This window comes from Nannospalax galili, unplaced genomic scaffold (genome assembly GCF_000622305.1).
Source record: "Nannospalax galili isolate Female #2095 unplaced genomic scaffold, S.galili_v1.0 scaffold150, whole genome shotgun sequence".
Lineage (NCBI taxonomy): Eukaryota > Metazoa > Chordata > Mammalia > Rodentia > Spalacidae > Nannospalax > Nannospalax galili.
This window is the reverse complement of record NW_008329320.1, coordinates 791,611-816,203: the sequence shown is the minus strand read 5'-3', so window position 1 is coordinate 816,203 and position 24,593 is coordinate 791,611. Positions and strand designations below refer to the sequence as shown.

General features: G+C 39.3%; 2 protein-coding genes and 1 non-coding gene across 5 annotated transcripts; 2 read left to right on the top strand and 1 right to left on the bottom strand.

Annotated features, from left to right (window-relative positions):
* Nucleotides 1-563: 563 nt before the first annotated feature.
* Rad1 (RAD1 checkpoint DNA exonuclease) lies at nt 564-8,956 on the bottom strand. Of its 3 annotated transcripts, none has more exons than XM_017798756.2 (6): nt 8,704-8,838; nt 8,051-8,308; nt 7,031-7,139; nt 4,382-4,640; nt 2,946-3,044; nt 564-2,390 (listed from the first exon to the last, which is right to left on the bottom strand). In XM_017798756.2, the coding sequence occupies exons 2-6, from the start codon at nt 8,246-8,248 to the stop codon at nt 2,213-2,215; spliced, it is 843 nt and encodes a 280-aa protein (XP_017654245.1). In that variant the 5' UTR covers nt 8,249-8,308; nt 8,704-8,838; the 3' UTR covers nt 564-2,212. The 3 variants fall into 3 exon arrangements, with proteins under 3 accessions (XP_017654245.1, XP_017654239.1, XP_008833588.1); XM_017798750.2 differs by having other exon boundaries at nt 8,668-8,776; XM_008835366.3 differs by having other exon boundaries at nt 566-2,390; nt 8,809-8,956.
* Nucleotides 8,957-8,985: 29 nt separating this feature from the next.
* Brix1 (biogenesis of ribosomes BRX1) lies at nt 8,986-20,634 on the top strand. Its single transcript, XM_008835373.3, has 10 exons — nt 8,986-9,238; nt 12,447-12,558; nt 15,461-15,504; nt 17,398-17,468; nt 17,727-17,776; nt 17,874-17,947; nt 18,110-18,160; nt 18,293-18,394; nt 19,848-19,976; nt 20,249-20,634. Exons 1-10 carry the CDS (start codon nt 9,080-9,082, stop codon nt 20,516-20,518), a joined length of 1,062 nt encoding a protein of 353 aa, XP_008833595.1. The 5' UTR covers nt 8,986-9,079; the 3' UTR covers nt 20,519-20,634.
* On the top strand, nt 10,930-11,037 carry LOC115070808. Its single transcript, XR_003849939.1, has one exon. It is a non-coding gene; the product is annotated as a U6 spliceosomal RNA (small nuclear RNA).
* Nucleotides 20,635-24,593: the final 3,959 nt, after the last annotated feature.

Here is a 24,593-nt window from a genome sequence, read left to right as displayed (position 1 = left end):
AATTTTACTGAAAAGACAATGGGATAAACTTTAAAAAACTAAAACTTTGAGAAATGAAGACTGTATTCTTCCATCTACTGTTATATGAAATAAGTCTGTAAATGGTACCCAAGCATTGCCCACTATGCAGGAGGAAGCACCCCCCCAGAGGTCTTTCATTGGAGCTAAAAACAAAGCTAAACTAGCAAAAACAAAAACAAAAAACTCTAGGTCAAAGACCTAGAAAATAAAAATTCTTTATTATGTCAGCACCTTGATGTTTGAGTGATTTGTCAAGAATCTATTCGTTTCTTTAATTATCAATAATAAAAACAAATGCACCTGGGTCTGGAGAGGTGGCTCGGTGGTTAATCCAAGTTTGGTGCGCAGCACTCCCAACAGGTGGGTTACCATCACCTTTAACTCCAGCCCTAGGGAGATCCCACACCTCTTGCCTCCACAGGGACCAGCACTCACGTGCACATACATACCCCCACATAGACACATATCCATACAAATAATTAAAAATAAATCTAAAAAGAAAAAAAAGTCCTAAAAAGATGGTTTGTAAATGTACCAAGATACCCATTCTTTATTAAATCTAATATATTCAATTTATAATTTGGAGCTAAATGGTCATAATTACTAGTAAGGTACTAAAAATCTGTAAGTGGATATTCTTCCATCTAACAGATATTTAATGCATACCTATTATAGCTTAGATACTGTTATATGTACACACTACAATAATGAACAAAATCCGAAATTCTATGTATCCAATTTAAAATGAATTCTGTATGTTGGGAGTTGAGGGTAAAGGGGTTAGTAAAAACCAGCTGCTAGATAAGTTCTGCCCTATTTTAAATACACAGGAAAAATTGTAGTTCGTGAACTGTCAAGTGATCACCTTCATGTTTTTGAATTGTTTGTTCTTAAGTGTTTATGGAAACGACATATTTTGATATTTAGTAGATTCATTCATTTCCTTCTCAAACATATATTACAGTTTACAAAATTCTACCTTCCCAGTATCAGCTAGACACCCTGAGACTGCCTGGGATGCGGAATCATCACTTACTAACCCTGGCCTACATCACAGAACTGTCATATAGCACGCAGCAGTTCTGGGGGAGCTTGGCCCCACTCAACCTGCTGCAATTCTCTCCAAGCCAGTGGTGTCTACCATTTTAAGATAGGGTATTCCAAAGACACTCTCAAATTGTGCTGGGTAACACTGAATGGGTTTCAACCATCAGTCTGGGACACTTTATTTGGGAGCAGGAGTCATAATGATTGGAATTAACAGATAAATGTCAAGAATGCTAAATGAATCTTGCAATGGAATGACAGTATTTTCTCATGAAGAACTATTGCATCCAAAAAGCCTTTAGTGCCACTCTGCATTAAACTGTTACCATGTGATACAGTAAAAATGTCAGAAACTTGACTTTAGTCATGAATTTTTTTCTACTAGAGAGCATTTCAGAGAATTTTAGTGTTTTATTAAGTATAAAAGAATCTATGTGTCACAAAAAATATTTCAGTAGAAACTATCCAAGAAAATACAAAACTACTGAATGTTTCTGGTCAAGAAGCTACTACAGTAGGCAAAAGGAGCTGTGAACTAAGTACCACTGCATCAGATGGTTCAGAGGTGGTTCTGCATGCTGCTTAGCGATAGGTATACTTTTAAAAACCACAGAAAACAATGTTCAAATTGGCTTGGTGATGCCTTGATGTTAGAACATTTGTGAAGAAGACATATACAAAAGTAATTACCTCAATGCAGTTAATGCTACACACAAGAACACTCTTCAGAGTTTGGCGATGACACAGGTTTGACTGTGAGAGCCAGTCAGTTTTAAGATCTAGACTCTGGAATTCACACTACTAGGCAATGTATATAAAGGCACATTTTTGGTATGGCTCCATCCAACTTTGTATAGGTTCTAAGAATGTTCTAAGTAGAAAAGAACATAAAATTTATCCATCTTGACTCACAATGATCCCCAGGAGTTCAAAAGATAGTCACAGGGACCGTCATCTAATAAGCCAGATAATTTATGACTACATGAAAACACTTTATGAAATATACAGTCACTGTTAGTCTGGGGACCCTGAGCCGCCTTCTCCATGCTTCTTTTCTGTCGAGTCCAATAGGAAACCATGAAGAACACTGCAGTCAGAGTGGGAACACAATCGCAAATGTACACATAAATAATCAGTGAATTATTCAGTACTCAGAAGATTCTTCATTAGGGCAGCAGTAATATTCCACAAAACATATTTGTCCATCTTCATTTCTAATCATGTACTGTAATGAGAGGAATCCTCGATTATCTGTCCGAATAGATACCTTACAAGATAAGACTAATGCCTTTGTAGAGGGTTTCAGTAAAGAAATTTTGTATCTGTAGGAAAATAAATGAAAAGCTGTTATTTGGATATACTAAATGCAATGCACATAACTCAAAGTAAAGGACAAAAAATACCAAGAATCAAGTAGCAAATATAAGAATACAATTTAAACACTTAACAAATTTGCTAGTATTTTCTCTAGATTTGAGCACAATTACAACCCAACAGTCAAGTAAACCTAGTACCCAACCATTTATTTTTAAAAATGTGAGCCATTCTTAAAAACAGATTAAAATTACTTATTTTTAAAATTTTTATTATTTCTTATTTTATGTGTATGAATATACTGGCTGCACGTATGTGAGTGCACCTGTGTCATGCAATGCAGCAGAGGTCAGAAGAGGGCTTCGGATTCCCCTGGAACTGGAGTTAAGGGTGGTTCGTAGCTGCCATGTGGGTGTTAGGAATCGAACCCGGGTCCTCTGCAAGAGCAGTCAGTGCTCTTAACTGCTCTCCAGCCCCAAAATTACCCATTTTGTTTTTGAATGGAAATTTGTTACTTGAATTCATCTTTATCAACAATGGCAACCTTGATGTTAAGAACTAACCTGTTGATCTGGGTCTCATTACAGTGAAAGGCTTCCACCAAATCTGAATCTTTGGGGTAGTCAAGGTGGGAGCTGCCTGCACTTCCAAAAGTAGATAACCTATGGTTGAAAATGAGTAACTCGTTTATTTATAGGTTCAAAAGTAAGCAACATTAGGATTCATATACTAAAAATTTGGTTAGCAGGGCTGAGGAGATGGACCAATGGACAAGAGCATTTGCTATGCAAGCATGAGGACTGGAGTTCAACTCTCCCAGTACCTGCACATACCCATGGACCCCGGCATTGGGAGAGGCAGATCCCAGGAGCTCACCAAACAGGGTGAGAGACCCTGCCTCAAAGCAATAAGGTGGGCAGCAATAGAGGGAGACATCTGATGTCCTTTTCTGGCTCCCCCCAAGTGCACACAAGGGCATGAGCATGTGTGCACAGACACAGACAGACACACACACACACACACCAAACAACAAAAAACACCCCAAAACCTGATTGCAATATACTTTATTTGGTTGCTTAGGTGTCTCTACGTAAATGGGCCCAAGCTGGTCTGGAGTTCTCTATAGCTCAGATTGGCCTTGAACTCATGATTCTTTTGCCTACATTTCCAGAATACTGAGACTATGGACAAGTAGCACCATACCCAGCTAAACACTCTGACAAGCACCAGAATAAAGGTTTCCAGAGGATATAGAAGAGAACAAATTGTAACAACTTTCTAAAAAAGACTGATTCTGATCCTGTAAAAAAAATCCATAAACTTCCATGGCACAAAATATCAGAACAGCTTGACAGTTGATACTGTATGTATTCTTGTTCTTGCTGAAAACTGTCTGTTCCTAGGAAGTTAACCATGACCAATCCTCCAAGTACTCAAGTACTGTTTCCCAAGTATTTGAGACCTATTTGGTTCTTAATGGTTTGCAATTTTGTTCTCCTCTGCTGTTTCACATATTTTTTTCTTCACTTTAAGTTTTTTTTTTTTTTCTCCCCTAGTTGTATTAAGATGGTATGGGCACAGTAGATATAAGTAAATAAATCACCCATCAGTACTACCTACTTATTTTTGTATTCTAAATTAACTTAAAAGAAAAAAGATACCATATAATACAAACACATTTTCCAAACATTTAATCCCAATTTTCTTCATGATGTGACCTCATCTAAACACTAATACAGCAACGAAAATACAACTAGTTTGTGGAGTACAAGACTAAGCCTTATCCACAAACCAGTTAGGCAGTTCTACTGCCTAACTACAAAATGCTAATGGTGAAGTACACTCACCACGTCTTAAGTTTCCTGTCTTGGTTCCATAAAATTATGTGATCAAGGGCTTTTGAAAGTTCTGAAAATTCCAGGAATGCTGATAATGAAAATTACGGAACTCAAACATTAACCACTACCAGACCACATTAAGGATAATGGCACCCATGTACCTGAAATAGGGCTTGTCAGGAGACACAGTGATCTGTAGGACATCACTTGTCATGTCCAATTCAGAAAATGCTTCACGGAGCCCCTCTGACTGCAGAATAATTTTATTTATCACATTGGTGCTACAGAAATCAAAATCCAGAGTCTCCTCAGGCTCCTGAGTGTTGATTTTACAGACTGTCACCACTCCTCCTTCTTCCAGAAACAGCATCAGAGGGTGACCATAACCTTGGTAGCACATCCTAAGTGCAGTTAAAGTCCCTGAAATGCAAAGAAATCGTACCATGGTTAGCTTTATGGTTCTGGGTTTTGTTTCTCCTCCAAATCACATTCTTCCTCAAGAATAATTAGGCTGGGAGTGGATGTGCACTCATTTAATCCCAGCACTTTCGAGACAGAGACAGAAGGATCTCTTGAGTTTCAGGCCAGCATGGTCTACAAGTGAAGTTCCAGGCCGCAAAGCTACACACACACACACACACACACACACACACACACAAATTCTGTCAAACTTCTAGCATATATTTCCTCAAATTTTAAATCAAACTGAGAGCAAGAGAAGGTGGTATTTAGTGGTATAATTTTAATACTTCAATACCCTTTTGAGAAAGAATAGAAGACACTCTAGCTCCCACTTACTAGTTGGAGTCAGTGAGGAATAGGGGAAAGCAGGTGCATTCATGAAAAACCAGCTGGGGAGCACTGGATTAGAAAATGCACAATCAAAAAATATTATTATAGTGCATACAGTATGTGCATGTGGATGCACGAATGTCAAGGAATACAAATGTGGAGGTCACAGAACAACTTTTGGGAGTTGGGTCTCTCCTACTGTGGCAATCTGGGAATTGAACTCAGATTGTCAGGTTTGGTCTCTAAGTACTTTTATTCACTGAGTCATCTCATCTCCCCTGCTCACATGGCTCACACCTGTAATCCTACTTTAAAGGCCGAGGCAAGCAAATCACTGCAAGTTCTAGGCCAGTTAGGATACATAATATGGTAGGAGCACATCTTTACTCCGGGGGGTATTCAGGTTGCAATTTTTCTTATACTTTTCTGGGAGTCTTAAAAGGCAATTGAATTATTAAAAATAATTCCTAAAAATACAACAATAATAAGCAAATAAAATATATGTTGAAGGAACTAGTTGAGGAAATAGACATAATTTATAAGGTTTTTTTTTTTTTATTTTAGCAAACATATTTTGAGCACAGTAAACTTGGGAGTCAGGAAGTTTTACTTCTATTTTTCTCTGCCCAGAAGTAGAGGTGTAATTTTGGACAAGTTAGAAGAAAAAAGTAATTAAAACATTTATATACGTTAAAGATATATTTATAGCCAGGTCCATGGTGGTACACACCTTTAATCTCAACACGGGAGGGAGAGGCAGGTGGATCTCTATGAGGTTAAGTCCAACTTTGTCTACATAGCTAGTTTCAGGTCAGCTATGGCTATAAGGAGATCTAGTTACAACGTATTAAATGTAATAAAAGAGATGTATTTATTACTGTTTCAAAGTCTTTTTTGACTTTAAATTCTTGAAATCCACATGGAATACTGTCAGTTACCTAGGACACAAACCTTTAGGCATGTCTGTGAGGTAGTTTCTAGATTAAGGTTGAGGGTGTGAAAGAGTAACCCTAAATATGGGTGGTTCCATTTTATGGGCTGGGGTCCTGAGCTGAATTTAAGATGGGGAAAGCCATCTGAACAACACCTCCCTTTGCTTCCTGATGTGGCTGCCATGTAACTAGCTGCCTCATGCTCCTACCTCTGCCTTCCCTGCCATGATGGACTTCACCCTTAAACTGTGAGTTAAAATAAGCCCTTAAGTTGCTTTTGTCTGTTATTTTGTCACAGCAACAAGTAATACACCTTGTAAATTAAGTATCTTCACAAATATCTAAAAAACCGTAACACATAATCATTGGATAGTTTGAACACTTATAATCCAAGATTGTGATCACTGGGGGATGAGAGGGAATAAAGTAGTAATTTTTATTTAATACTTATTTATTCTTTGAAAATTTCATAGATGTATACCATGTATTTCGATCCTCTGTGACCTCCCCCCAATCCCTGAGACCTCTCCAACCTGTCTCCTTTGGATTTCATGTTCTCTTTTATTATTATAATGAATAACTCTAAATCCAATTAGTGTTGATCTATGTGCATGTGTGTGGGGCCATCCAGTGGGGCACAGACAACATATAAGCAGCCACATTGCCAAAGAAAAGCGGTTTTCTCTTCCTCGGCAGTTATCAAATGCCAACAGCTCCCCAAATCCACGTGTAAAAAAACCTCAGGAGCCTCTCCTCCTCAAGTAATGAGTTTTCTAACAACATGTTTACTTTCCTGGGGTTCTAGCTCAGTTGGTAAAGTACTTGTCCAGCAAGCAAGAAGCCCTGGGTTCAGTTCTCAGAACCAAATAAAACTACAGGTGTTTCACACACCTGTAATCTCAGCACTGGGAGGTAAAGGCAGGAGGATGAGATATTCAAGGTCATCCTCAGCTACAAAATGAATTAAAGCCAGCCTGGCTACATGAATCCCTGTCTCAAAAACAAGGCTTACATTCTAAAAACCTTCCTATATTTTTCTAACCATAAGAAATACATTAATGCCATTATAATGATACAATATCTCACCTGGCATAGGACTTGACCCAAAAATAGATAAACAGTCTAAAAGGATAGTTAAGTTAATTCGAAAACTAATAGTCTCTTCCTGAACGATAAATTCTTGAAACACTTCAGCCTATGAAAGTAAACATGAAAGTGGGATTATATTAAACAATAAAAATACACATGAGATTCTAGATTTTATGTTTTAAAAATAACAATAGTGTGCTAACTCCATAAGAATACTTTCTCATTCTCAAGCAAGACATGCTAGTTTTTTAACCATTATCCATTAGAACACTATTACTCATGGTTTAGGTTAAAGGTTTACCACTAACAGCTTCCATTTTAAACGTCCAGAAGGGTCCTTCATCTCCATTTCTGGATCTACACTTACCACCCATGAGAGGTTCCCTTGCCTCCTTTTATATGCCCATCAGTATGGCTAACAAGTAAAAATACCACAATTTAATCACGCATTAGTGGCAACACATTCCAATTTCTTTTGAAGACAAAAGTCATGTTTTATTTGTTTCTACATTTCTGAGGTCATACAAGTGTTCAAAAACATGAAGTGGGTGTGGTGATCCAATATGAACCATACAAACACTATTTTGTAAGAACAGATTCTATACAGCCAGTAAAAGGGAAAAATGTTCAGTAACAGTAAATGTAAAAGTAAAAAAATTCTGAAGTTCTCATCCTAACTCAGTCACTTAGCAGCTGTAAGACTATTAACTAATTACTTAAAATTGTGTTGTAGTTTCCACAGATCTAAAATGGGAATAGTTAACAGTGCCTATTATTTGCGAAAATTAAGAGTTAAACACTGAGAAGACTGGCTTAGAGTTTAACTTTAAAAAACTTTATTCGCTATTAACCAATAGCTGTGTAAGATGGAAAAAGAATTTGTTAGTAGAAGAGAAAAAATTCAATGACATTTTGTTCTTTACCTTGAATCCTGTCAGGTTCTTCCAAATTCATTAAACTTAGGGGAAGGCTTATTGGTCACCGGCTTAAAGGTGCCATCCCCCACCCCTTCCATACCTGAATAAAAGCATTTGCTTGCACACACTTTGCATTTTCCACTGTAACCCTGAGTCCATTCTTAGTAGCAAAACACGTGGCATGTTCTTTGAAATGAATAGCTTTCAAGACCGTGGAGAGATTTCGCACATTGTCGAGGCTGGCCACTAGGCTGTACTGTTCGTTCAGGTCTGGAATGCGCTGGGTTAGGAGAGGCATTGCACCGTGCCGCTTCGCAGCTCGGAGGGATGGTCCTCTTTGCAGCGGACCCCGACACACCTGCAGGAGCGAACAGAACCCCCACCCCCCATCAGGGGTGGCAACAGAACAGCAGACCCCTATCTGGGGTGGTAACAGACTCACACCAGGGGTGGCCAGACCCGAGACCTCACGCCACCAGAAGCGCAGTGGAAGGGGCGTGGGAACTGAACTGGGCCGACGAGGCCGAGCCCCAGACTCTTCGCTAAGGAATTGTCTCTAACTTAGGGCAAAATGACTTCTCTCAAAACTCCTGTTTCCTCTTCTTCCGTATGAAAACACGCAATTCTCATCGCAGGTGCAAAGGGCTCGGGTTTCTCTGGGGTATACAACCTGCTGCCCTCCTCCGAGCCTGTTTCGCGCCTCCGCAGGCCACCAACCTGGCTTCCCATAGGGGCCCTGGTCACCCAGCTCACCAGTCCGCCCACAGCTAGTGCAGGGAGCCCGGGCTGCGGTCGGGACTTCCCGGCGCCCTTTCTGGTCAAACCCCAGAACGCGACAACCACAGGTCGGCGACCCACCGAGACAAGCCGAGGGCTCCCGCCGCTTTTCAGACAGCTACGCCACCACCACCACCGAGACCGAGCAGGCCTAGAGAGTCCTGCAGTGCCGAACTACAAAACCGGAAGTAGGCGGTGAGAGCTGGCCGACTACCCCCAAAGGTCAGTCTGCGGTACCATAGAGAGCGGAAGGAGGAGAAGAGAGAGAGAGAGAGAGAGAGAGAGAGAGAGAGAGAGAGAGAGAGCGCGGCAAGACCGGAAGTGCGGTCTGGAGCTAACGCGGCGAGGCAAGATGGCAGCGACCAAGAGAAAGCGGCGTGGGGGCCTGGCGGTTCAGGGAAAGAAGCCAAAAAGAAGCCGGAGAGATGCCGGGCATCCAGCTAAGCCTGCCGCCGAGGCAGAAGAGGTAGAGGAAGAAGAGAGAAACCGTATTCCAGGTCCCGTTTGCAAGGTAAAAGACGCGTCTGCGGGGTTATCCGTGGGGCTTACCGCGCTTGGGGGAGTCGGCCTCTGCACTACAGACCCGAGCGGTCCGAGTGGCCGCACCGGGCAGTGCGTACGTCTCATTGTAGTACACGCGGCCTCCTTCCGGGAGGCGACCGTCTGCAGACCCCTTCCCAGCTCATAGGGAATTGACTCGGCGTATTAAGGTCTGGTGGTCTGTATTCAGTTATTCGTCTTCCCGCCCCCAAGGTAAGTGCTTGTCTTGCTTTTTTTCCTAGCTGTTGTGTGTATCCGTTCTACCGATTCCGCGTCCTGGTGTAGCCGGCCAGTGTCAGTCAAAGATACCCAAGCCAAGCCTTTAAAAAATTACTGGCAGGGGACGGTGATTTTGACTTGTTTGATTGAATCTTTAGCTCAGGGGATAATGGAAATGAGACTAGACGACGTGAGTTTAATGTGCGTTCAACAGTGTGCCATGCCCTTATACCGAGGTAAGCCTCTCTGGCCTTGGCATCTCAGAAATGATAAACCTGACCGCTTCCTGAAATATTGGAGTTTAGAAGGAAATTAAGAATTCATAGAAATCGATGTATTTTACACAGAAGGAAACGACCGGGTTCTTGTTGGAGTAATTTTCAATCAACTGAAAGCTCATTGAGCAAAATACATTAATGGAGAAAAAGATCTTGTCTTTAAGGACTTATTAATGTCTGCCCTCTGTACTTAAGGGTAGTACTCTATACTCTAGCACTTAGGTGGTAAGTAAGGGGCCCTTTGTTGTGAGATAGTAAGCTCAGGGGAAAAAAAGAGAGCTCTGAGGAATGAAAAGTGAGTGTAACTTTTACCCCTGATGTAATTAACATCTTATACTCTTTTCTCATCAGAGAGGCTGAAAGTTTCTTTGCCAAAATTTTAAGCTGGATGCCGGTGCTAGCCGGCCTTAGATGAACAGCACCTGTGAGGATTGAAAGAAAAACAAGAGACAGAGTAAAGATACTTGGGAGGACTGTCAGTAGAGACTGCAGCCCTGGGTTATTTCAGCTCAGCCTTTTTATACAGCAGAACATCAGATAACCACAGTTTACTTAGCTCAGTTAGCTTCAACAGCTGTCTTTTCCCACCTTTATCTGAGGGTCAACCAATGGTCAAATACTTGTTGTGAATTCCACCAATTAACCATCTTCCCTAAATTATCAGCACAGTCCTCCTGACTTGACAGAACAATTCAGTGCTTGTGTGTAAAGCACAAACTCTTGAGTCAAGGTGAAAGGTTAAGCCTGCCACAGCTCAATGTACATAATGGCTGTGTTTATATTAATAGCTCCCAACAGCTGGACTTCTTGTGGAATATCAATAAATGTAAAGGAGCTCTCCCTTTTTAAGGGAGCTGGAAAGGGTTAGGGTTACGTGGGATCTTAATCTGATATGATACATTGATTGAAATGCAGGGGATAAAGTTTACTTTTCTCTTAGGATGTTAGTAAACTAAGGAAACATGAAGTACTTAGCCTTTGAGCTGAATTTCAAAGACAGTACAATTTTGATGTTCAAGGAAACAGAAAGAAAAAAGAATTGATCAAAAGTGTGGAAGTGGGGAGACGCTGAAACTAAAACTAAGAGCCAGATTGACTTAAATGTAGGGCTGGTGTTGGGCAGTAGTGATGTAACAGTGAAAATGTATTTTAAAATTCCGTGTTAGTGCTCGCTTCGGCAGCACATATACTAAAATTGGAACTATATAGAGAAAGATTAGCATGGTCTCTGTACAAGGATGACACGCAAATTTGTGAAGCTTTGTATATTTTTAAGACCAACAAATGGGAATATGGTGGGGTCAGCATCCTGAAGGTTCAAAAATGCCGATTGATAATACAAAAACGACAGGCTTTGGTTTGGAAGAGAAAGACTTTCGAATCATGTTAATCAGCTTCATTAAACAAAGATCATCAAATACCTAAGAAGCTTAGATGTTACAAAAACGACAGGCTTTGGTTTGGAAGAGAAAGACTTTCGAATCATGTTAATCAGCTTCATTAAACAAAGATCATCAAATACCTAAGAAGCTTAGATGTAGTTAAGTGGTTGAAATACCTCAATAAAAAGAACCATTGATGGTTTAAAAAAAAACAAAAACTCAGCAATAAGGTATATATATGCCATTTTGAACTTTGGAAAGCTCTGGGAGGTAAATCATGATGGTATTATGAGGTAAAAGCACTTGGGACAGTGCTTTTTTTGTTGTTTTGCTTGTTTTTGCTTTTTGAGACAGGGTGTCCTTATAGCCTCAGCTGTTTTGGAACTCACTATGGGGGCAGATTGACCTGCCTCCACCTCCTGAGTGCTGGGATTGAAGGTGTGTGCCAACCTGCCCACTTTCTTTTTTAAGAGATTAAATTGGTGCTAGTATTAGAAGACTTGGATGTACTTATGTCAGGGAGAGCTAGCCATTCATGAGCTTTGCAGTTGATAATTGGTTATAAGTGTTTAGGTAAGGACACTGAATAAGACTTACAAATTGTTCTGAAGAGATTTTGATCGCATTTAGTGGTGCTTATATTAATATAAGATATAAGGACAAATGGTTTTCAGAGTCTGAGGAACCGAAATGATGGTAGCAGAAAGAAGGAAGTGGGGTAAAGGGAAAGGAAGGGTCCTGTAAAATTAAGTTTAGGCCACGGAGCCTTCCTTACCTTTCTGTAGGTAGTTGAAGCTGTGGGAATGACTATAGATGTCTGTAATGTAGAGAATAGAAATTAAAAAATAGCATGCTAAGAATCCTTAGGGTCATGAAGGGTGATTGGAAGGGTTTTTCTTTCTTTTTCTTTTTTCTTTTTTCATTTTTTTATTTTAGGCAATCTCAGGATGTTCCCAGGTTGGCCTTAAATTTCTGACCTTAAGTGAGTCTCTTGCCTCAGCCTCCTTGGTCACTGGACTATATAGCCATGTACCACCATGCCTGGCTCTGAAAATATTTTTAAAAGTGTCATTAAAAACCTACTAGTGGCCAGGTATTATGGCAGCAAGCCTTTAATCCCAGTACTGGGGAGGCAGATCATTTGGATCTCTTGAGTTCAGGGCTAGCTAGCCTGGTCTACATAGTTTCAGGGTAGCCAGGGCTACATAGTGAGACCCTGTCTCCAAAATAAAAAAAGAGGGAAAGAAAAGAAAAAAGATTCAGTATCAGATTTTAAAATCTTTTTTAACTTTTTCTTTAGGGCAAGTGGAAAAATAAGGAGCGGATCCTGATCTTTTCTTCCAGAGGAATAAATTTCAGAACAAGACATTTAATGCAGGACTTGAGAACGTTGATGCCTCATTCTAAAGCAGGTACTTTTGTATCATTTACTTTAAATTTTATATTTGTAAACTTGCCCCATTTATATACTTAGATATTTACTGCTCATTTGTTCAGTGTTCTTAAAGAACCCCAGTCTCAGACTTGGGAAGGTAGCTCAGTTGGTAGAGGACCTGAGTTTGATCCCTAGAACCTACATAAAGAAGGCGGGTATGGTGGTACACACTTGTGACCCCAGAGCTGGGGAGGTAGAGACAGGTAGATCCCTGAGGCTTGCTGGCCAGTTAGGAGACCCTATCTCAGAAACGAAGTGGACAGCACCTGAGAAAAAAACACATCAGGATGACCTCTGGCTTCCATATGCATACACATACAAGTATATGTACAAACATGTGTGCACTCTCCCACCCCCTGCACACATACAAAGAACCACAATACCTCAGAAGTTCATTCTTTTGAGTACCGCATTTAAAAAATTATTTATATAATTCATATTTCTTTTTTTAAAAAAATTTTGTTTTGTCTATATGAGTGTATTGCCTGTGTGTATGTAAGTGTACCCATGTTGTGCAGTACGTGCGGAGGTCAGAAGAGGGTGTTGGATCCCCTGGAACTGTGGTTACAGATGGTTGTTACCTACCATGTGGGTGTTGAGAATTGAACCTGGGTCCTCTGCAAGAGCAGCCACTGTTCTTAATGGCTGAGCTATCTCCATCCCCTTTACTTTTATTAAACATACCTTTTTAAATTTAAAAAAAATTTATGAATGTTTTACCTGCATATACATCTGTGCACCCATGTCAGCCCACAGAGGCTATAGGTTAGAAGGAGGCTTTGGATCCCTTGGAACTGGAGATACAATTGTGAGCCACCATGTGTGTGCTAGAAACTGAACCCAGAAGCAAGAACAGCAAGTGCTTTTAACCCTTGAGTTATTTCTCCAGTCTTTAAACAGGTATTTTAATATAGAAGCATTTTCTAAAAGTCCAGAGGGGCCTTCTTCTAACAGTTTTACAGGTCAGAGAAGAGTGAGATAGCTTGTCCTTATAATTGAGGACTGCTCATGGGGTTGGTTTGAAGGAGTTTTAAACTGGGCTCAGCTTGTTTATGACTACTAAGCTGTTAATTTTTTTTACAATGTTCTTTTTTTAAAAAAACATTTTTTATGTATATGAGGTGTATTGTCTTCATGTAAGTGGTGCATTGCCTGCAGAGGTCAGAAGAGGGTGTTGGATTCTCTGGAACTGAAGTTATAGATGATCGTTAGCCACCATGTGGGTGCTGGGAACTGAACCTGGGTCCTTTGCAAGAGCAGCCAATGCTCTTAACCACTGGGCCATCTCTCCAGCCCCAGAACCCACATAGTGGCTAACAATTGTCCTTACCAGCTCCTAGAGAATTGGACACCCTCTTCTGACTTCTGTGGGCATTGCATGACATGTGCACTTTCATACATGCAGGCAATACACTTATACACAGCCAGGTTTAGTGGCGCACACCTTTAATCCCAGCACTCAGGAGGCAGAGGCAGGCAGATCTCTGTGAGTTCAAGGCCAGCCTGGTCTACTGAGTGAGTTCCGGGACAGCTGGGGCTACAGGGAGACCCTGCTTCAAAAAGACAAAAAAAAAAAAAAAAAAAAAAAAAAAAAGAATATAGTCATCTGCACCCATGGGTTCATACTTACAGATTCACCCAACTGCAGATTGAAAATACTTAGGATGCTGGCCATGGTGGCTCATGCTTGTATTGTTATCCATGTACTTGGGAGGCTAAGGCAGGAGGACTGCTGTGTGTTTGTGTTCAGTGTGGATCACCTAATGAGTTCCAGCCCATCTCAAAAATAAGGAAAAAGAAAAAACTCCGGAAAGAAAAATATTTTGAAAAAAAGAAAATTGCATGTGCTGAAAATGTGCCAGCCTTTTTCTGTCATTATTCTCTAAACAATATAGCAGTGCAGTGTAACACCTTTACATAGTGATGATGTGCATTACATATTATAGGTAACCTAGTAACAATTTAAAGTGTGTATAAAAAAATAAAGTATGTACAAATGTGCATAGGTTATATAATAAATAATGTATTTTACATAAAGGACTTGAATATCCTAAGACTTTGTTACCTACAAGGGTTCGTGTAACCAAACCTCAGACTCGTAGGGATGGTACCTTACGTTTTAAAAATACTGCTTAACCAGAATTTGTAATTTTTGAGGAAAAATTACATTTGTGTGTCATGTGTATGTATGTAGTGCGTATCCTTGCTTGTGTGGACATGTGGGTGTGCATTTGTGTGCTTAGGGAGGTCTGAGGTCCAGATCAATTACTCTTCACATTTAATTTTTTGAGACAGGGTCTCTCAATTAACCTTAAGCCTGTGTGCTTCAGGGATCTGTGTCCACTCTGTGGCACTGGGGTTATTGGGACACCTCCATACCTAGCTTTTTGCACGAGTCCTGGAGACCTGAACTCAGGTTCTCATACTTACATCTTCTAAGCCATCTACCTCTGTAGCCCATTACTTATTTTCTTTACATTTAAGAATCAAGAGGTTGAGTGTTTTCGGATGTGACCATTTTGAAAGTTAAGTACAAAATCTTCAATGTAAAGATACTTAGATTTGGGGCTGGAGAGATGGCCCAGTGGTTAAGAACACTGTTTGTTCTTGCAGAAGACCCAGGTTCAAATCTGAGCATCCACATGGCAGCTAACAACTGTCCGTATCTCCAGTTCCAGGGGATCCGACAGCCTCTTCTGTCCTCTGCGGGCATTGCATGACACAGGTGCACTTACCTACATGCAGGCAATACATGCATACACATAAAAATAATAAATATTTTAAAAAATACTTAGAATTATTATCTAGATAGCATATATAATCCATTTAAATAGTTTTGGTCTTTTATTTATTTACTTTGTTATTTTTTCTTTTTATAGACACTAAAATGGATCGGAAAGATAAATTGTTTGTGATTAATGAGGTAAGTTTTAAATGAATAACAATTTTTGTTTTGGTCTTTTTTGAGACAGGGTCTCTCCCAGTAGTTCTGGTTGGCCTGCAACTCACTGAGATTCACCTGCCGCTGCCTCTAGAGTGTTGGGATTAAAGGTGTGCACTGCCACACCTGGCAACAATCTAGTATTTTACCAACACTAAAGATTACTCTTTAAAAAAAAGTCATTTGGGGGGTTGGAGAGATGGCTCAGGGGTTAAGAGCACTGACTGCTCTTGCAGAGGACCTGGGTTCAATTCCCAGCACCCACCTGGTGGCTACGAACTGTCCTTAACTCCAGTTCCAGGGGAATCCAAAGCCTTCTTCTGACCTCTGTGGCATTGCACAGCATGGGTGTACTCACATACATGCAGGCAATACACTCATACACATAAAATAAAACTAATAAAATTCTTTTTTTTTTTAAAGTCATTTGGTGTCTTGTAAAAATTGTTTTGTGAATAAGTCAGACAAATTTTGTTAGCTCACTAATCTGGCAGGTATTCTATCATATATAGTATTGTGGGAAATTCATAGTAGGTGCTCATAAACATCACCCACCATATAAAAAACAAAATTTCAAAAAGTGTTAGATATTTATAGAAAACCCACATTGTGAAGGATATTTTGCTAGTATTAAAAGCAGTACATGCAGATTTTGCTCTTGACTAGTAATAGTAATTTAAAAATAATAAAATAGACTAGTAATAAATTCAAAATTGTACTGAAGGTACAAAGCCTACATTTCAAAGCAACTTTTTCTAAACCATTTTAAGCTACTTGTCTGGCTACTGAAAGGCTCCTTTTATTTGTTCATTTGGCATAGATTTTTAAACCTCTGCTCTAATAGGCATAGTTATGAAAACAGTGCTGAGCAGAACAGTGCCTCTGCTGCCCTGGAGCTCTCATCCTAATGAGGGGTGTGCACAGGACAGGGCCAAGACCTAGGTCAAGGGGGGGTAAGAGAGCTAAAGCAGAGTGTGGATTTGCCATGGCAGCTGGACTGGAAAGGCTTTCTCAACAGGCTTGTCAGCTTAATGGTCCTGGAGACTTAAGGAGGAAAACAGGTAGAGAGATGGCAGGTGTCAAGGCCAGAAGTATCACAGACCTATTGTGATCACTGAGACCAGTAAGTGTTAAAAGCAGTAAAACTGAAAACGACAAGCAACAAAAAAAGCAGAAGAAAAAGTATTGCACCTGTTTGTTTGTTTGTTTTTTTAAGGTTGGCAAGTTTGAAGTCTCAAGTAGTTCAGAATTTGTATTATATTAGTTTGAGTTTATGATACTACCATTAACACAGGAGTTTATTCTTGTAATGTTTTTGTATGTTTCTTAGGAGTAGTTTTGGAAATCTTTTAAGGTGTTGATGTTTAATTTACCTTGAAGTAGGTCAAGTCTGAAGACTTTTTGTGGTATTCATATATTGCATGCCTTATTTACGGCATTATTTTCAGTCTTTATAGTTTGTACATGGGATTATGGTCAGAAGAGGCCTTAATAAACAACAAGGAAACCAGTTATTCAAAAATTGCAGGCCAGCTGGATCTGTAATCCCAGCACTTGGCAGGTGAAAGCAAGGAGGATCAGGAGATCAAGGCCAGTCTGGGCTGCTTGATATCCTGTCGGTAAAAACAAACAAAATACCTATATACATAGTGTAGGTCAAAAAGAAAAGGATACTTCTACCAAAGAGACACAGAAAGCATCTGGTTTACCTTGAGTAGAATGCTTGAGAAGAAAGCACATTTTGTGACTAAATATAATGTTGCTCATAGTGGCCTTGCTTAAAATCATCTTGAAGAAATCTGATCATTAATTATGGTGAATTATTTAGTTCACATTTTATTACTTACTGCATTTTTTGTACCTTGCTGGATTTAGGTCTGTGAAATGAAAAATTGCAATAAATGCATCTATTTTGAAGCTAAGAAAAAACAGGATCTCTATATGTGGTAAGAGAATATTTTAATAAAATTTGGTGTAGCCTGTTTAAATGGGTTTGTTTTTTGTATGTCTTATATAATAAGATTGTTCTTTTATATAAAAGGGAAGAAGAAAGTAAACTCATTTGATTTTGCAATATTTGAATCCCCTGAAGAAAATTTAAAATACAAGGATTATAAGCATTTTCTCTTTTCTGCTGATAGGTGGAGAGCATACACCCCATTGTAAATTCTAATTAGTTGAAATGTTTCCTTCGTGTATTTCAGGCTTTCAAATTCACCTCATGGACCATCTGTCAAATTCTTAGTTCAAAATAGTAAGTTTGACTTAACATTTTTCATGAAAAATTTGGAAATGTTTGGGGATAATTGTGTCAAAATTCTAACTATTTTTGTTTTTATTGATTTTCCTAGTTCATACCCTGGCTGAACTAAAGATGACTGGCAATTGTTTGAAAGGTTCTCGCCCCCTTTTGTCTTTTGACCCTGTAAGTTTCTGGTTCAGGATATGAGGTCTGATTTTCTTTCTCCGGATGGTTGATTTTTTGTAGCTATAGTTACATGTACAATTCTGTTCAGTTAATATAAAATAAAGTTTTAAAGATAGTATTCTACCAATTTCAAATAATATGTTTGTTATGTTTTTATAGGTTTTTGATGAATTGCCACATTATGCTTTGTTGAAAGAACTCTTAATTCAGGTAAATAACTTCTTAGTATTTTTAGTAATGAATTATAGACAAATGTCTTCCTTTGGACTTTTTTAACTTAGATAATCAAAGTACACACTATGCCTTGGAATAAAAACTAACAGACTTTTTTTTTTTTACTAGATTTTTAGTACACCACGGTATCATCCCAAGAGTCAGCCGTTTGTGGACCATGTGTTTACTTTCACCATTTTGGATAATAGGATATGGTTTCGAAACTTTCAGATCATAGAAGAAGATGCCGCTCTTGTAGAAAATATGTAGGATTTGTAGACATGGAAAGTGCAGATGTAAGTCCTTTCGTTTTAAATAGCTTCATTTTCCTTTCATATATTTGAGGTGACTATCTGCTGACTTATGCCTTAAGTGATCTCTACCCCTTTTATAGTTCAGATGATATGAAGTATAAGATTTATAACAATCTATTATTGTCATTTTATAAAAGAAAATAGACTGGAAATCTCTGAAGTAATTGACTTCTAAATTTATGGTGAATCTTGTAAAGGGTATAGTAAAATTTTTCTCTCCCAAAAATTAGAATGCATCAGGTGGCGTGTGTGTGTGTGTTGGGGGGGGCGGGGCGCAGCATGCTGTTAAGACTTAGAAAAACATTTAGTTGAAAAAAGAACTTGTGGGTGAGTCATAACATGACACATTCAGGATTAGGGGCGATTCTAGAAATCTTTAAGCAGGAATTTGGCATTATAAATCTGCAGAAAAACAGAAAAGTGGAGAGGAAAATCAAGAATGAGATTTCAGAAAGTGTACAATGTAAATGTGGCTCCTTCCCAGCTCATGTTTTATAGCAGATTCCTTGCAGTATGAGTAAACATCTCTTAACCTCTGACTGTAGATGTAATTTAAGAGCAAGTGTTCATATTTGTGAGATGATAAGAACCAAATTCATATTTCTCAATTAAAAAAAAAAATGATGGGTTAGAGTTTGAGCCCAGTAATCAAAAAAGCCAGGCATACTTGCACATAACTTATAAACTCAGACCTGGAGAAGTAGAAACAAGACAAGCAGATCCCTGGGGCTTGCTGTCCAGCCTCCCTAGCCTAATCTGGGAGCTCCAGGTCCCAGTGAGGACCCTTCCTCGAAAAAACAAAGTGTGGTTGGTGAGATGGCTCACCTGGTAATTAGCTCACCATTAAGCCTCAAAACCTGAGTTGAAGCCTGGGGACACATATGGTAGGAGAGACAGCCAACTCCTCAAATTGTCCTCTCATTTCCATATGTGCACAAACTAAGTGAATGTAAAAACAAAAATAACAGTAAAACATGGTGGACAGCTCCTGAAGAATACTCAAGGCTGACCTCTGGCCCCACATACTAGTACACATATAAATACAGAGCATATACACATGTATGCACACATTTTAGAAAGTATTATAAGTTTTTACAGGATCATTAGCTTTATTTTATTTGTTTATTTATTTATTTATTTATTTAAAGACAGGGTCCCACTGTGTAGCCCTCACTAGCTTGGAACTTGCTCTTTCTGTCCTTAATCTTACAGAAATCTGTCTGCCTCTGCCTCCTAAGTTCTAGGGTTAAGGGCATGTACCACAACAGCTGGCTTATCAATTCTTATAGTTCATTCAATGAAGTTATAGCTAGTACACCTTTTAGGAATAGTATATCCAAACTGAAACAGATGCTCTCTTTTTATTGCAGATCATAGAAGAAGATGCCGCTCTTGTAGAAATAGGGCCTCGTTTTGTCTTAAATCTCATAAAGATATTTCAGGGAAGTTTTGGAGGACCAACTTTATATGAAAATCCTCACTATCAGTCCCCAAACATGGTAAGCTGGGTTGGTTGGTCAGTGGTATTTTGGTGTGTTTTCTGTTTGGTGGTTCTTGTTTGGTTTTGTTTTAGTGTCATACACCATGACTTTTGGACAAAATAATTCTTTGAATACTGTTCTGTCACCCATGTGTCTGAACTTTTGTTGTACATAAACCTGCAGTTACATTCTTTGCATGACACTAGGTGAATGGACATGAAGTTGGTAAGGGAATGTCTTCGCCTTATAAAATGCTTACTCAAACTCCATCTAATGTTTATTGTGTCTAGCATCGACGCGTCATAAGGTCTGTCATGGCTGCAAAGTACAGAGAGAAACAGCAAGTGAAAGATGTTCAGAAACTGAGGAAGAAAGAGCCGAAGACTATTCTCCCACATGATCCCACTGAAGATGTGTTTGTTATACCAGCTAAGGAAAAACCAGTAGAAATACAGTGGGTAAAACCAGAGCCAAAAGTAGATTTGAAAGCAAGAAAGAAAAGGATTTACAAAAGGCAACGAAAAATGCAGCAGAAGATGAACAGTAGGAGTATAAAATGAATCCATGGATAACATTATTTTTCAGTTATTGTATATTTGTTTTGTATTCTGTGTGTAAATAGTTTTAGTATCCAGAGCTACTTTGTGTCGTTACCATGCCATTTAAAAAAAAAAAACAAACATTTTAAATCAGTGATGTTGATCTTTTTCTAAATAAAACATTTCCCAAACTCCTATCTAATTTCCGTTCTTTTCAAGCCTGTTTGGTATTATTGAACATTTAGTACACTTAAGAGTTTAGGCCTGTACTCTTCTTTGATTAGCATTTTTGGCTTAGTAAAGGTGAAATTTAAACAGATTAGGTCTTTATTAGAGGCATTAGGCACCTTAAGAATAGTTTGTGGATGAAAACCTATAGGTCAACTGCTAGTAAGGAAAGTGTTTTACTGAGGTTTCACTTTTGGAGTCATGAGTTGATGAAGTCTTGGGAAAGCCAACTTATTCTTCACATCAGTCAAGGATGCATTGAAATTCTTAGGTCTTGAAAACCAACTGAGTTAATAACTGTCTGCAAGGATTTTATAAATTATATGTTTATCTTAGCAGTTAGCATAGGTTATTTACTTTAAAAATCTAATAGTAAAAGGAAAAATAAGACAGGATATAATCATGATGGAATTTTTCCTATCCTGAAGGAAATACTGAAAGTCCTAAACTCTGAGCTTGAATTTCCAGAGATAGATTAGCAGTAACAACCAAAGAAGTGACTTGAGTCCTCCAGTGATCAGGGATAGGTGGCTGGTGAGATGGATAAGTTCTGTCACATATTGGATGGTCTCATTTTTTTCTACTTCACGTTGGTTATTTGCTACATGTTTACCAACAGCACAAGACTTCCACTTTGTACCATAGCTATATAATCTGACCAGTATGGTTTCCTGGATAAATCATAATATAAATTCTTATGAACATTTCTTCACATGAATCTCTTTGTACAACACTTCTGGTTAGAAATGGTGCTGTTGTCAAAGGTTTTAGGCATTAAGGTTTCTGATAGTTTGTAAGGTCCAAAATTGTATCTTGTCAGAGGTAGAGCTTTAATACCCTTGTGCCCTTGCCAGTGAGAATGCATATCAATTGCCAAAAGATACATACTTTAATAAATATTGGGGGGCAGGGGCTAGGAATTCTTGCGTGGGATTGGAAAATCTTGTTCTGTGGTAGGGTTCTCTTTTGTATATTTCTAGATACTGCTAGTGTATTTTTGTTATATGTCATCCATTACTATGGAGGCAGAACTATTAGCCTGTTGTTTTCAGCCTTTAGTTTTCTGGTAAAGTTCCTCCTGAGTTGTATGTTTTAATTATGCTACTTTTCTTGGAACAGTTTTAAATTAGACCACTTGAAATCTTGAAGTCCTCTAAATTATGCAAGTAATTCAGGTAAGAGGTTCATCTGAAGTACTTCTGTTGTGGCTAATTGCTAACTATGGCCAAAGCTAGTTAGGTACCAAAACCAAAATGGCCACTGGTTATTTAAGCAGTCAAATATAGCCTTAAATGAAATTGAGACAACACTTAGGGTTTGTTAAAAACCTATGCACATTGCAGGAAAATTTAGAGATTATATAAGCATATTGAATCTAGTTGCCAGTTCTGAAAGAAGACATGAACTTAATACTTTTGATGTGTGCATTGAGGAGTTTGGATAGAGATTCACAAGTTTTGGGCATTTTTTTTTTTTTTCTCCACTTTTTCCCCCCTCTATTTTTATTTATTTATTTTTTTGGTCTTTTTGAGACAGGGTCTCCCTGTAGCCCCAGCTGGCCTAGAACTCACTGTGTAACCAAGCTGCTCTTGAACTCAGAGATCCACCTGCCTCTGCCTCCTGAGTGCTGGGAATTAAAGGTGTTCACAATTTTTCCATGTAGAGATTTTTTTCCCCAAATCACTTCCTTTTCACCAACACATAGATGCCTTATTTGAGCAAGAATTACTCTGCAAAGGATCATCAGCACAGTTTATGCTTGTGTGAAAGTGATCAAGTTTAGTAAGGATGTCCTTTAAGCAGGACATGGTGGTGACTCATGTAATCCCAGCTCTTGGGAGGCTGAGACAAGAGTACTGCAATTTCAAGGCCAGTCTGGGCTGTGTAGTGAGACCTTGTATCAACTAAAACCAACCAACGATGGTCTTTTAGGTTGGCATACCCAGTATTACTAACTTGAAATTAAAATCGTCTTCTGCCAAAATAGCTTTCTTTCAAAGAAAGCAAAGTGACTTCCAGAGTTGGGAAACAAAGCCACGCATACTGTGCTAGCAGGAAAAACATGACCCTCCCCCCCACCCCCGACTTTTCAGTCTCTATCCATTACCATGTTAACAACTGACTGAAGCCATGTAGAATCATCTTTCCAGAAAAGAGTGATTTTTGAATGGTGACTTGGACATTAACGTGTAGAGAAAACTGCTGAGACTAGGTTTTTGTTTTGTTTTTTAATTGTGCTGGGGGCAGGATATTAAAGAAGAAAGGTATATCTGTTTGATCTGCTTGGGTGCTCCAACCCTGTAGGACAGATACTAGCAATAGAAACCCTCTAACCATATATTGTCAAATAAAACCCATACCTACCTGATGCATTTAAATTATTTAGTAAGCTATTTTGATACTCTGCTTCTTAGAGTAAGTGTACAGATCTCCCATGAGCTATTCAGATCCACCAAAGCCTGCTGGCTAAATTCTATCGCATAACTGCATTCTCAGTTTGGAAAGGTAATACTGGAAGACAGGATTCAAGAGTGATGGATGAGGCTGAAGAGATGGCTCAGCTTTTAAGAGTGCATACTACTCTTGCAAGTTTGGCTCCCAGAATCCACATTGGGTGTTTCAGAAATACCTATAATGACCAGCTCCGGAGGATCCAACATTTCTGGCCTCTGAGGGCACCCGTACACACACATACACACACACACACACACACACACACACACACACACACACACACAACAGACATATAAAAAGTGATGGATGATATTCTGGTTTCTCTTAGGTTCTATAAGTCTGTCTTTTATTAATATCTCTATACAAAGGAACCACTTTTTTGTTTTTTGTTTTGTAAGGGAGACATTTTCCTTACCCCAGGTTGGTCTTGAACTCATGGCAATCCTACTTAAGCCTCCCAGTTGCTGAGATTATAGGCATGAGCCACCATCTCCAGCCAACTAAATCTTAAATTTTTTGAGGCTTTGTTTCAGCAAGGCTACAATGTTGTTTAAAGTGAGAATTCATAACTAACGGATGTGTCCTGATGACTCAGGAAGTTCACTTGCTATTATGTGGGCATTTTTTTATGTTTAAGATATGTATAAAAGAATCAGCCTGGTGGTGGAGGACTATAATCACAGCACGTGGGAGGCAGAGTCAGGAGCATCATGCAAGGGCCAGCCTGGTTTTTGGTATGCTTTTTTATTTTTTTGAGACAGTCTCATTATGTATGTAGCTATCGCTGCCCTGGAATTCGCTGTGTAGACAAGGGTGGCCTCTAACGACCTGCCTCTGCCTAGAGAGCTGGGATTAAAGGCCTGCACCGCCATGCTCAACCAGTCATTTATTGTACTTTATATGCGTATTGGTCAAGTTGAGCAAAATGAGAAATTTTATGAAGTGGTAGCAAAAGAGAACTAACAAGTGATCTAACATCTGGTGCTTGGACCAAGGACTCCTACAGCGTATTAGGTGTAAAGGCTTAAACTAGGCAGTTGACTAGTTAGAGCTTGAGTTGCTTCATCTTTAAAAACTGGTCTCAGTTTTGAAAAATAATTAGAAATAATTATTTAAGAGAAATAAGTAGAGCACCAGGAAGGTATTTTCCATACTACTTCCCATCCTAGTCCTACCTTACCCTTCATCCTACAAGCGGGCTAGGTGAGCCAGTCAAACTCAGCGCCTTCTGTGCTCCTCACAAAGACACTAGTCGGGGCCCCACCTCCCGCCCCGCGGAGGCCCCGCCCTCACAGAGGCCCCGCCCTCACAGAGCCCCCGCCCTTACAGAGGCCCCGCCCTCACAGAGGCCCCGCCCCCACAGAGGCCCCGCCTCTCGGGCGCTCGGCTCTCCCGGAACCCAGCCCAGTCCCCG